The sequence below is a fragment of the Penicillium longicatenatum genome (genome assembly GCF_028827895.1).
Source record: "Penicillium longicatenatum strain IBT 33135 chromosome Unknown contig_6_segment0_segment0, whole genome shotgun sequence".
NCBI lineage: Eukaryota > Fungi > Ascomycota > Eurotiomycetes > Eurotiales > Aspergillaceae > Penicillium > Penicillium longicatenatum.
The window spans coordinates 4329548-4341601 of NW_026643123.1; the positions used below are offsets into that span (position 1 = coordinate 4329548).

Genomic DNA, 12054 nt, shown 5'->3' on the forward strand with positions numbered 1-12054 from the left:
CCAGGAATATTCAGGGTTCCTTAATCCGCGCGAGTACGCGATCTTCTTCCCAAAGAGGAAGTATGGCTCTCCCGATCAGTAGTCCCTCCCCGCGCGTGGACCGCTTCCAGCAAGCCATGGAATCGGTGTACGGTAGCTTCAGCCTCATAGAAGATCCCAAAAACTGGAATCCTCCTTTGAAATCAGGCGGGCACCGCGGTCGGTACCTATGGACTGATGCATTCGGCGTCGTCAACTTATTGACCATGCATCATGATTATTGTCGTGCAGACGGGAGAAACGGCTCTGATGATCGATACATCCAACTTGCCCGGCGGCTCATCGAGACTGTCCATGATATACTAGGTCGCACAAGGGACGGTTTATCTCGGTTGCCAGGAGCCACTGAGTCGAATCCTCTCGGTGGAGGATTACGAATCGGGAAGACGGAAGAGGATGGACGCGATTGCGACGGGCAGTATCATCATTATCTGACCATATGGATGTTTGCATTGAATCGAATGGCCATGGCATCTGGTGATATGGAGTACAATCGTCAAGCTGTCAATCTGGCACGCGCAATCCACCCCAAATTCTTCGTGAATCGGTCATCGGCACAACCGCGTATGGTTTGGAAAATGTCCATGGATTTATCGAAGCCGCTTGTCTCATCTGAGGGAAACCTGGATCCCATCGACGGGTTCGTTGTCTTTCGCATACTCCAGGCCACGGCTGCAAATGCCGGTGATGGAGAAGTATTGGTGGAGGAGATCGGGGATTATAAGCGAGTAATGGAGCGGAAGGGGGAGCATTTTGTTTCCAGTGATACCTTGGATTTGGGTATGACTTTGTGGACTGCGCATTGGTTCTCTGAGAAAGAAAATTGGGCCACGAATCTCTCAACGAGATGCTTTGAGCAGTTGTGTGCGTTTTCCAACCAGATCTCGGAGGATGTTCGTGCTAATGCTTGTTCGTGATAGACAATCTATTCGAGACTGATCGGTACCTTGCGCGTAACATCAATTCTCGCTTGGCCTTCAGGGAGTTTGGAACGTGTATGGGAAGCCAGTGTCAGTCGCAACAGACAACTGACAAAGAACGGGCGGTTGACTTGAAGACATGGTCTGATGCTATCATCGCTGAATGGGATCCATATATGGACTTGTCCATACATGATGAATACACACCTGAAGACCTGCGACCTATCACTCGTGTGATGTATGCATCGGCATTGAATGCAGGTGGTATGATCTCTCCATATACCAGAAGGCGAGGAACATGATTTGCTAACTCTTTGCTGTTAAGCATTCTGTGCTGGGTATTTAGGCCACGAGCCTCCGGCCTTGCACACGTAACAGAAAGAAGCATATTCTCTATTGTTTGTGACACGCAGAAGATTAATTTGAAGATATCTATCAGTACACTGGAGCTCTTTGTCTAGGAGCACTTCTTCGATTTTGTGAACGAATAATGCAATATATCTTCGAAAATAAAATATGCAAATCAGAAATGCTAGTCGGGGTAATTTACGCCCCTGGTAAACCGACAATACCCCTCCAAGGGGCCAATGACCTTGGGAGTATGTAAATGACATATACAGTGCTCAAGGCAACAAATAAGCCAGACCACTGTGGAAAGAAAACGATTATTAGCAAAAAATACCAGCAGAAGTCCCGCATCAGATGAAACTCACCTTCTCCAGCCATGTATGAAACCAGATGGCGGTCATGAAGAGCATCCACCAACCCAAGCCTACAACTCCCCAAACAAAGCGCAGCGACCACGTCCTTGCTAGCGAAGAGCCACCATCTTGCTCGCGCGTCTGAATATCATTGGGATCGCTCCCCTTGCGCTCGCGCGAAACATCTCCATCCACACGAGAACCAAGCGAGAAGGCACCAACGCCAATTGCCTCGAATGCGAGGAGTGCCGTGGTCAAGACCAGCATGAAAACATGACCACTGATGTCATGACCACCTCCCCATGCCCCACCCGCAGCTTTACAGGCAGCAGCCGAAAACACCGTCTCCAGCTGGGTAGATGGACTCAAATTCGTGCTCGCCTCTCCTGCCTGTTTTATGAGCTCTTGGCATTTCCCGCCCGTGATCACAAAGCTGCGATCAATAATGGCTGGGCCGAAGAACCACTGCGTCATCAGATACCAAACTGTCGTCGCGATTGCGTAGCGGACAATAGCCTGAATGGTCCGGCGGAATCGGATTTGCTGTTGTGACTGGGGAAGCGAGGCAGAGTAGTGGAAAGCCGGTTGTGCAATGAGAAGCGAAGCAAATGCGAGGGTTGTCCAGAGCCATCCTATCTTTACGAAGTAGATGTTGAAAATGTTGTTCTTTCGCGCAAAATAGTTGACTGGACTCTCTGATATGTGTAGGTCGGCGGCGAGGGAAGGTGCCAAGGCTCCTGCTGGCTGAGAAGACCGGGGCGGTCCTCTTGAACCTTGAGCAGTTGGTGAGATGACTGAGAATAGGGATCCCAAAAGCAAGGTCGCGGGGTATATAAAGAGGACGGCCGGGGAGGGGGGAGGTCGGGCGGGTGTAGGTGTGGCCATTGTTGATATTTTGTGAGACCCTAGTCGAGGCAGCCTCCTAGGGCCAGATGAGTTTGAGTAGTAGTTGTAGAATTGCAGAATATAGAGGAAACTAGGTCCGTCTCATGCCTCGTGGAATTGAAAGGTTCAAAGTCGTGATAAACAGGGAAAGTGTAAATGCTATGACAAGTGAAGGATGACATCAATTTCGCCTGCCGAGGCATGCACTTGACGCCTCAGGCACCGAGGCTCACACTTCTACCAACATCAAGTACTAGAATCGAAGACTTGTTTAAAGAGCGCCCACACAGCCATTTGCGGCCGTTTTATGAAGGGTACATAAAATTATCCCAGTCTGGTCATGGGCTTTCTTAAAAGCTAAAAGAAGCCTAACCAGGATATGTCAGAATAACATCCCGGCTACCCGCATGTGCTTGCCGGCTGAGTATCGCCATAGATGGACCTTATCCAGACCCCTACTTCATACCGAGGGATAGATCGCTTCCAGCCTACCATATGATATCCTTTGTCTGTTCTCTAGCTGTTTTATATGAGCGTTTCTATGCAAAAGATAGAGAAAGTATAACCCTAGGGGTTTGAACCCAGTCTTGGGCCATCTTTCGTTATATTGAAAGAGCCCGGGAAGAAGCATTAAAGAAATGCAACCATAATATTTTCAGCGGGCTCAAGACAGACTCGGAAAAATGGGAAGACCGTGCTGTGACGTGGACGAAAAGAGTTCGTAACATGTTTGCTATATCAAACAAGAACTTATAGAATTCACGCTAGGCGGACCCATTTCCTCGACTCTAAGTATGCATAAAATACCTTATCGCCCGAGTGATGTGTTATGATTTTATACCAACTACTCCACAACATAAAGATGAACAAGCCCGTCAATAGCGCGCTAGCGGCACCAAATATTAAGAACCTTGACGCAACCAATTAAAAAACGAAGATCAAAACAGGTTACGAGTCCTTTTTGCAGAAATTCGACAATGCCCGTACAACCATGTGTCAAGCCAGCGAGCACCCACGTAATTCGCATGCGGTCCATGGGTAGCGAGCAAGTCGGCGGGGGCAAAAAAACGACCACGGGTGCATTGAGTTACAAAGGTCGGACTTGGTGCGGTGTTCATCTCCGCTTTTAGTGGCTACGACCCAGAATGCCGGGATTGCATTTCCGCCCAGTTTCTGCGACAAGGACCACACCGTATGCCAAGAGGACTTTGGGACTTGAAGCGAACCTCCCGGATGCCCCGGGATTCGTGGGCCAGGGGAAGATATTGGAGTAAGCAAGTTGAACCTCCGAGGCTCACCAAATAAAGGCCGAAAAGCTTAGCGCTTCAGTAATGGTGAACGAACTTGGTAATCTCGAAACCGTACAGTTGACCCACCGCGGCTGATGATTGGGGGAAACTTGGCCCCCTTTTCAATCCTGCGGATCTCATTACCGTTGACTAATGATCATGAAGTATTCAATACGCTAGCCCTTGCCTCCTTCCTAGAGGGCTATGTGATTTCCATGGGGCCAGAGCCGAGCCTGACCCGCCCGGTTGGTACCGCAGTGAGTTTTCTCGTGTTAGTGCGCACAGGGACCACTTATTTGGCGATGATACATCAACGGGTGAATAGCGTAGATCCCGACGCTCTGGGTCTTTCCCAGTTATCGTACGGATCATAAGACTGGAGTCGGTGTGGCTGTTGACGCTTTTTGCCATTTTCACTCCTCCATCCCTTCCATCGCTTTTCCTTGAAATCCCACTCGCGTATTCCCAGGGGAATCTCAGGGATGCAGCTCAACACGTCGGATAGCTCCAATAGCTCTGGGTTTATTGAGCCTGATGTTAGTCGCTTGTGGAGATTGGAGTTTGAAGAGACTGTCAATTAACAATAAACAGGTTTCCGACAATGATTCAGCATATTTCGGCTCGTGAGTATGGTGGCCAATGGATGTGGCGCTTGTGCTAACGCTCTCTTCAGGGAAAAGAGCTATACCCAGAGCATGACGTCGAGTGCTTTAAATTACCAGTATGTTTTCCAGAACCTTTGATATGAAGCTAGGTTACCCCGCAATATGGTTGCTGATCGGATAGATATGAGGTACAAACCGTCCTGGTCCCCCATCTGGGCCATTCGCTTAGTTTTTAGAACGGTCGCAGATATCATTCCTACCACGAAGGGGAATATGTTCTTGTACGTGAATCTTGTCAACCTTTTTTTGTTTAACTTTGACGTAACAAAAAAAAAATATCAAACTAATCTTGGATCTAGCCGAATGATGAGCAAGAGCAGGACCGCCTGGACCTGGTTAGTTCCCGCGCAATGTGACATCATTTATGATTGATATTGACAGCGATTTACAGAGTCATCATATTTATTTAATGCTCCTGAAAGGAGAATTGCACAGAGCTCCAGTCAAAGACCCTCAAAGGGTGCTTGACATTGGAACAGGCACGGGGATCTGGGCAATTGACTTTGCAGAGTAAGCCATTCCAACCCTTTCTCCAGCAGTCATTACTGATACAAAGAAGTGAAAACCCCGGTGCTGACGTTATTGGTATGACGCTTAAAAACCCATTGCTGCACCTAAACCGAGACTAAACTCAGCAGGAATTGACCTCAGTCCCATCCAACCGTCATGGTACATAAAACTCACCAACAAAGCCTATACCAACAAAGCTAACGTTTTCAGGGTACCATCAAATTGTCGCTTTCAAGTTGACGACTTTGAAGAACCATGGTCTTACAGCCACCCATTCGACTACATTCATGGACGCGAGCTCGAAGGGGCCATTCGCGATCACGACAAACTATTCCAACGAGCATTCAACAATTTAACACCAAATGGCTGGTTCGAAATGGCATCAATGGAAGTTAATACACATTCAGATGACGGCACCCACTTAAACGCAAGATGTTTAGTGGAGAGTGTGAAAAATCTTCAAACCTCATCAATAGGTTTCGGGAAGGACATGAACTCGGTGGGCACATGGAAGAGGCGATTTGAAGAGACGGGCTTCATCAACGTCCACGAAGACGTATACAAGGTAATCAATTTTGCCAACTATAAAGTACGACTACTAACTGCCTTCTTCAGCTCCCCCAGAGCCCTTGGCCTAAAGACCCTAAATTGAAGGAACTCGGACGATATCACCAACTCAACATGCTTGAAGCCATGCCACCATACACATTCGCGCTTTTCACTCGCGTGCTGGGGTGGACTCGTGCGGAGATCGAAGCTATATTGGCGGGTGTGCGGTATGAATTGAAAGATCTTTCGAATCACCTGTACACGAGGGTACATATAGTATACGGACAAAGACCACCATGAAGAGAACGGGACTTTGGAGTGCATAAAAAATAATAATGTTAATAGTCTAATGAATGATGATATGCATATTTCATAGATGGCAACTTCCCAGCTGGTAATTTCCCGCGCGAGAGAGGCAGAGGTATACGGACTGAAACTCATCAAATTGATTTCAACTATTCATAATCATGATCTCGTTATTTCAAGGGTATATCAAAGTACGCCAAACCCGCATAAACATGAATCCATCACTGCGTGGATTTCTTCTCCCTCTCAGCAAAAATCCGAGCCAGAGACTCAGATTGCTGTGTTTGAATGTCATTCCTCGTCTTTCCCCAGGCCATCATCTCGTCCATCTCCTTGTTTTCATAACTGCTATACTCATCCATTTCCTTGCTTCTTCTCTGGTCCTCTGACAAATCCTCCACCACCTGGGTCACAATGATCTTTGGTATTGGCAGCATATGCTTGCGCTTGACACTATCTGAGGCGGATAGTTCTCCGATCAATGCCTCGGTCGATGACAGTATCGATCCAGAGGGGAGTTCAGCAATCACTGGCAAGGATGATGTAATTTCATACTCGACTGGGAGTTCTGCGAACGACTTCACGGTTGCTTCGCAAAGTGGGGGTTCGGAGAATGATCCCGTTGGCTCTTCGGGTGAGATGTCCGGAGAAGGCAGCATGACGGTCAGGTGTGTGAGCACCTTTTCCAATCGGCTTTGATGTAGCACGAGACGAGGGTATTTTTCTCGAACGCGTTGGCAGTCCTGAGTTCTCCAGCGCTTGCGGCTTGATGAGTTCAATCTTCCTTTGCGCTTTTCTGCGACGAGGCGATAAAAGTCGAGGATTTGAATCATTTCTTGGTTTGAGTCTTTGGCGTCGGTGATGGTTGAGTTGATCCAATTGTGTTCGATTTCGCCTAGTTGAGCGGACTTCGAATCTCTTAGTTGTTTGGCTTGTTCTATGTCGGTGTTGATCTTTTTGGTCAACTCAATCAGTTCTTTGGCTTGTTGATCTGCTGCTTTCTTCTTCTCTATGTCAAGATCGATGGAGAGTGAACTTGACGATGTAGAGTTGGTATCTGATTCAGATTGAGATCGGGTCCGAGATGATGGTTTTGAGTAGGGTACATATTGTATTTTTTGGTAGGATGGCAGGGGCCTGATGGGTTCTGGTGATCCCAGGGACTCGGGTGAATATGGAGAAATGGTGGTTGGTGTGAGCGCGGATGATGTGAAAGAAGAATCCATTGTTGTCGAAGCTATCGGTGCTTTCTTTTCAGTTCTTTCATTGCTCGTAGTCTGCAGTCTGATTGCAGAGCTCGTCAACTTGTCCGTTGAGTGGAGACAACGGTTCATTGAATTTGTCCACGAGTCGGCAGACCGATGCCACATATCCATGGTGGTTTGTTGACATTTATCCTTTGAGTCGTACCACAAGTTTGTGGACCGACGCCAGATATCGGTTGTCGACCGCTGCATTTTATTTGTAGATTGTTGCCATAACTCCCCCGGTCGGGTCAGTATCTCGGTTGGTGCCATTCTGTGAGAACGTATCGTGACATGCAAAAGTTGAAGAGTTGTTCAAAATTTAGCTTCTGGAAGACAGAAATGTCTCAGTATCTCACGCATGAAAAGGCTGCCTTATTATAAGGTAACGCGAGCCCCAAGGCGCGATCCGCATGGATTGATCATCTCTCGGTGGGGTGGCCTTGGCTCTTCCTATTGGTGAGAAGGCAAGGCTGTGGGATTGATTCGAGGCTTAGAGCTTACCGGAGGCACAGCGTCTTACTGGGGCGAAAACTATATGGCAACCTTGAGGCCCTTGTCGACGATTTGATTGGTTGTCGTATGATCATAGCGGGGAAATCCCATTCTCTCCGCCATGGCTATTTTTAACTAGAAAAACAGGCTACAAAGATCTTGGATGAGACTTGCCAATCTAATCTCCGACGTTTTCATACCTTGACCCATTATTTAGGCCATGGACTCCGATTCCGGAATTTGATTGGCGCTCATGATTCTCGTATAAAAATAGTTAAAAATGACGTTTTGTTCTATCGGACTTCCAGAACATCTTCTCGTAGTCTGAATTTGAAAGAACATACTTAAGTAGATTTTATTCTTTATAACATATAGCATAGCTTGTGGCAAAGAGGATTGATTCTACACAAAAATATAGGTGGTAAGAACAGCCCTCCAAGCAGTGCACTGCAAAGCGTTGAAGTTTGGAAATATGAGAAGCATGCTTTACGTTCTAATGGAATGTTCAATATTTTTATACAGTTCATTTCTGAATGTCCTAAAATGGGCATATTAAGTCATACCTATACAATCTAGATCAATTACACAGCTACATACAATATTAGTAAACCGAGGTAAGGTTCTGCGTGTGGGAGACCTGGTTTGAAGCATCCATCTTGGTATCGATCTCGTTGGTCTCCATTGCGAATGACTTCGGCATGTGAGTCTCTGGAAGAGATTTCTTGGGTTGAGGCTCGTCATCAACAGCTGTCAATTGAGACTGTTCGCCCCACGCTTCCTCAGGTGTCGCCATGGTGAGCAGGCCATTGGCCTTTTGCACAATCACAGGCTTGAGGCAAAATTCTTTCTCATCGTCGCCTCCGAAGGTACAGCGCTCCGTTCGGAGGCCAGTTCGCAATTCGTCATCCAAGATATCGGCATAGATATACGCAGCCTCTCCAGCAATGGTTAAACGTTCGTAGGAGTCCAGTCCACCCAACTTCCACTCAGGTATGGACTTTGATGAGTTGCCCATATAGTACTCAAATCTCACGTTCCCTTCAGCATCTTCCACCTTGCGCCGCTCATATTTGCTTCCTGGGCTAAGGGGCTTGTATAGTGGGTGCTTGCTGTCCTTTTTGCGTTGTTCTTTCATGTGCTCCACCCGGAAGTTCACGACCGGGTGAATGAACTCGAAAGTTTCGCCAAGGTCTTTTCCATCCTTAAAGCCGTATTGTCCTGGTGTGCGCCATTTTTTTCCGTTCAGCCAGTACATGGATGTAAAGCTGTCTATCAGTTCACCTGTTCCCCATCCATATTCACGGATTTTCTTATATGCTGGCTCAATGCCGGAGTTCAGAGGGTGAATGATAGCTGAAGCTGTTGCCTTGGCAGCGTGGTAAATCCAGCTTTTGAGAGACTCTGTTTTCTTGGTCTCTGCGGTCTGCCAGGCAAGGAACTCCTGGTTGATCTTTTGGAGGTATCTCTGACGAGCATTGTGCTCTTTAATGATGAATCTCTCATCAATTGAAAGATGTGCCTTGATTTGATCGAGCATCCATGCAAAGGTGATGCTGGACATTTCTTCCATATCACCGATATTTTGCAAGGTCTCAGTATTTCCTCCACCGATGTTGACGTGATAGCCGGGGAACCACACTTGCTTCAACTCGGAGTGGATTCCCACACGGTTTTCAAACTTGATCCGTCTGCGGGTTGCCTTGTTCCATGCTCTAGCAGCCAAGTTGACATCGCGGGCGGCGTCGTTTACTTCTTTGTCGGTGGCTTTGCCTCCTGCTTTCAGTTCCTTGGCTTCCTCCAAGGTTGTCCAGTATTTTTTTTCAGCTGCGACTTCCTCCTTCTTCCTGGCTTCTACTTCTTCGGGAGTGGCTTTTTTGTTCGGTAGGTACCACACCGATGGAGAAAATGCCTGACGGTGTTCGTCCAGAGCCAGGGCCTGGTAAGCATGCTTGATGTCTACGGTTTTCAAGAGTTAGCGGCCCATTATGCATGTTGCAGTATCGACGCGCAGGGGAAAAAGGGAAGAGACTCACTTGGTGACAATCCAACATTGTGCCAGCCGTTCTTTCCTGCGGACGGTAATTTCATCCCAAGAACCTGAGGCATCCCTATAGCACCGACTGTGTCGAAGACTCCCACGACTTCAACCTCCTTGGATCCTTCCTGTGCCCAATCACCCTCGGGAACCTGCTCATAGACAAAATTCCGGTTGTCCTTTGTGCCAGCACCTTGGTGTTCATCGGCTTTTCCCCATGTCCAATCGAACCAAAGGTCACTCCGATCAAACCGCTTTCCGTGTCTGACTTTCTTATACATGGCCCATAGATCAGGAAACTTATTCAAGTCCGACTTGTGGCAGATGCCAATGTCTGAAATCAGGCCCGAGATTGTGCGTGCCGTGTACGCTCCGCGCGAGAATCCAAAACACATAATCTTGTCGCCTGGCTTATAGTTAAGCACACAGAAATTGTATGCCTCGATAACATTCTGTTCCACACCCTCGCCGAACGCGCCCTGCACGACCTCTTCGACCACTCCTCCGTTCGTACCAACCCCTGAATCATACCAGACAACTTGTTGCCATTGATCGCCCTTCTCGTCAGTACCGATGTGATTCAGAGCCCGACATAGACGGGTGACATTGGATGGGACGTTTTTTTGCCCCGACACGGCAGACTGCCAGGTACCGTCGCAGCAAATGATAATACGTTTTCGGACAGCGGCGTGCTGGGCATCTTTGCGCTGGCGGAGAATATAGTCCTCGCCAGGGACATAATCGACATTACCCAAATCCATGGCGGAAAGTGACATAAAAATAGCGCGACCGGTCAGGGGTAGAGATGGAAGAAATTGAAGCGAAATGAAGGAATCCACCGTTTCATACTTATACATACGCCATTATTCTTACGCCTTTCAGCACTGGGGGCCTCTTGCTGACACACAGGCCTACCATCGGTCAACGCTATCCACTTGGAACTCCTCAGCACGAACTTGTGGAGCTGACGCGGGCCAAGCTCCCCAATGTTACCAATCATGAATTTCTTTATGGGGGCCGGGGACGCTAAGGCTTTCAGCTCCCCCACCGTTTTGCCTTTTTCTTCTTCAGCTGCAGGACCTGTGGATGCGCCTTGTGGGGTTGATCGCGGCTCGCATCGCCCGTGGGTTTGCTCTGCAGCCAATTATCGTGCGACGAATGCCAATGATACGAACGATCAAGTTCTTCGCTTTGCGTATGATCGCATGTGGATGTCATCATGTGCTGACTTTCGAGCCAGTCTGTGCACAAGGCGAAGCACGATCTTAGAAGAGCCCCTGAATGAACAATTCTTATTGGACCCCCTGCGGCGTTCTCCCATCTTTCACGGCCCCTGCCCCTGCCCCTGTGCCCGATTTTCCCGAAATACATACGTTATTGATATTTATGCGTCGTTGTTGCTCCACTTATTGGCTGGCGCGTTTCTGGGTGGGCCATTATGACCCGGGCAACCCGCAAGGCTGTGCCCAAGCACAGTGATAATATGAGCAGAGGACAGAAATATAACACGCCACAACGCTTATGCCCGCTCTAGTGAATGAGAGGACTAGATAACTCTGTGGATAACAACTTTAAATAGACACCGATCCTTCGTCAGCCTTGACGATAATCACCCCGGAACAGTTCTTGATGTTTCCACTGAGAGTTTTTGTCGCAATCACGCACCCGCTGATTGATCATTTCATTGGCTGATTCAGAGTAAAGGCTCATGAAAACTTAGTATCTACCAAGCCAAGGCCGCCCGTCTTCCTTCTCCCTGCGGATACGGACGCTCGGATACCCAGGTGTTACACGATTTATCAGCTGTTTCTGGTTATGACGCATTATTCATAGTCAAGAGAGCCGATCACTCTCCGGCACTTCCATTGTTGAGTTTGGTATTTGTGGGATTGTTAAAGGCGTAAAATTTCGTGTCCAGGACAGCCTGCGGTGCCTCCGCCCACGGGTGGAGTCAAGGCAGTATAGATCTGATGTTTTTGGCTTGGCTCGGTCGCTTTTCTGACTGCTTACCCGCAGATACGAAACAACGGTCCTGCCCAGTGGGGCTGATGAGCGAGAACGTTTTTGTAAGGCTGGAGGCTTTATGTGCATGATTTGAGAAGTTATAAATGGGGAATGATAAGTCTGGACGTTGTTTTTTCCCAAGTGTACTTGCTTCTCATTTTCTTCGATTCAGCTGATAATTCACTTATTTCTACACAAAAAGCACGAAGCCTTGCAAAGCTGAATACCAAAGACCACATTGAATGTAAAATTGACAATAGTCCCCAAAATATGTAATATTGTTGACGGTAAGGCTTCCGGTTCGGGTAGAGATCGGCTCCCGCAGCACAGCCTGAGTTAGTCCGGGTGCCGCCCTGAGCACGCCCAGATCAACCCTGAGTACTCCCTGATCAACCCTGAGCCCTCTTTGAGC

At 48.0% G+C, this 12054-nt stretch overlaps 5 protein-coding genes across 5 annotated transcripts; 2 read left to right on the forward strand and 3 right to left on the reverse strand.

Moving 5' to 3' along the window:
* Window positions 1-62: 62 nt before the first annotated feature.
* N7484_009806 (uncharacterized protein) lies at window positions 63-1334 on the forward strand (the record flags this gene model as incomplete). Its single annotated transcript, XM_057120193.1, has 3 exons — window positions 63-903; window positions 960-1223; window positions 1285-1334. The coding sequence occupies 3 exons, from the start codon at window positions 63-65 to the stop codon at window positions 1332-1334; spliced, it is 1155 nt and encodes a 384-aa protein (XP_056969748.1).
* A 171-nt stretch (window positions 1335-1505) lies between these two features.
* On the reverse strand, window positions 1506-2545 carry N7484_009807 (putative inositol phospholipid biosynthesis protein Scs3; the record flags this gene model as incomplete). Its single annotated transcript, XM_057120194.1, has 2 exons — window positions 1506-1607; window positions 1673-2545. The coding sequence occupies 2 exons, from the start codon at window positions 2543-2545 to the stop codon at window positions 1506-1508; spliced, it is 975 nt and encodes a 324-aa protein (XP_056969749.1).
* A 1771-nt stretch (window positions 2546-4316) lies between these two features.
* On the forward strand, window positions 4317-5858 carry N7484_009808 (class I SAM-dependent methyltransferase; the record flags this gene model as incomplete). The annotated part of the gene is made up of 11 exons (XM_057120195.1): window positions 4317-4370; window positions 4426-4457; window positions 4508-4555; window positions 4621-4627; window positions 4676-4720; window positions 4799-4834; window positions 4891-5009; window positions 5059-5084; window positions 5138-5168; window positions 5220-5574; window positions 5625-5858. 11 exons carry the CDS (start codon window positions 4317-4319, stop codon window positions 5856-5858), a joined length of 987 nt encoding a protein of 328 aa, XP_056969750.1.
* Window positions 5859-6085: 227 nt separating this feature from the next.
* On the reverse strand, window positions 6086-7381 carry N7484_009809 (uncharacterized protein; the record flags this gene model as incomplete). Its single annotated transcript, XM_057120196.1, has 1 exon — window positions 6086-7381. The coding sequence occupies one exon, from the start codon at window positions 7379-7381 to the stop codon at window positions 6086-6088; it is 1296 nt and encodes a 431-aa protein (XP_056969751.1).
* Window positions 7382-8204: 823 nt separating this feature from the next.
* N7484_009810 (T6SS phospholipase effector Tle1-like catalytic domain-containing protein) lies at window positions 8205-10399 on the reverse strand (the record flags this gene model as incomplete). Its single annotated transcript, XM_057120197.1, has 2 exons — window positions 8205-9559; window positions 9637-10399. The coding sequence occupies 2 exons, from the start codon at window positions 10397-10399 to the stop codon at window positions 8205-8207; spliced, it is 2118 nt and encodes a 705-aa protein (XP_056969752.1).
* Window positions 10400-12054: the final 1655 nt, after the last annotated feature.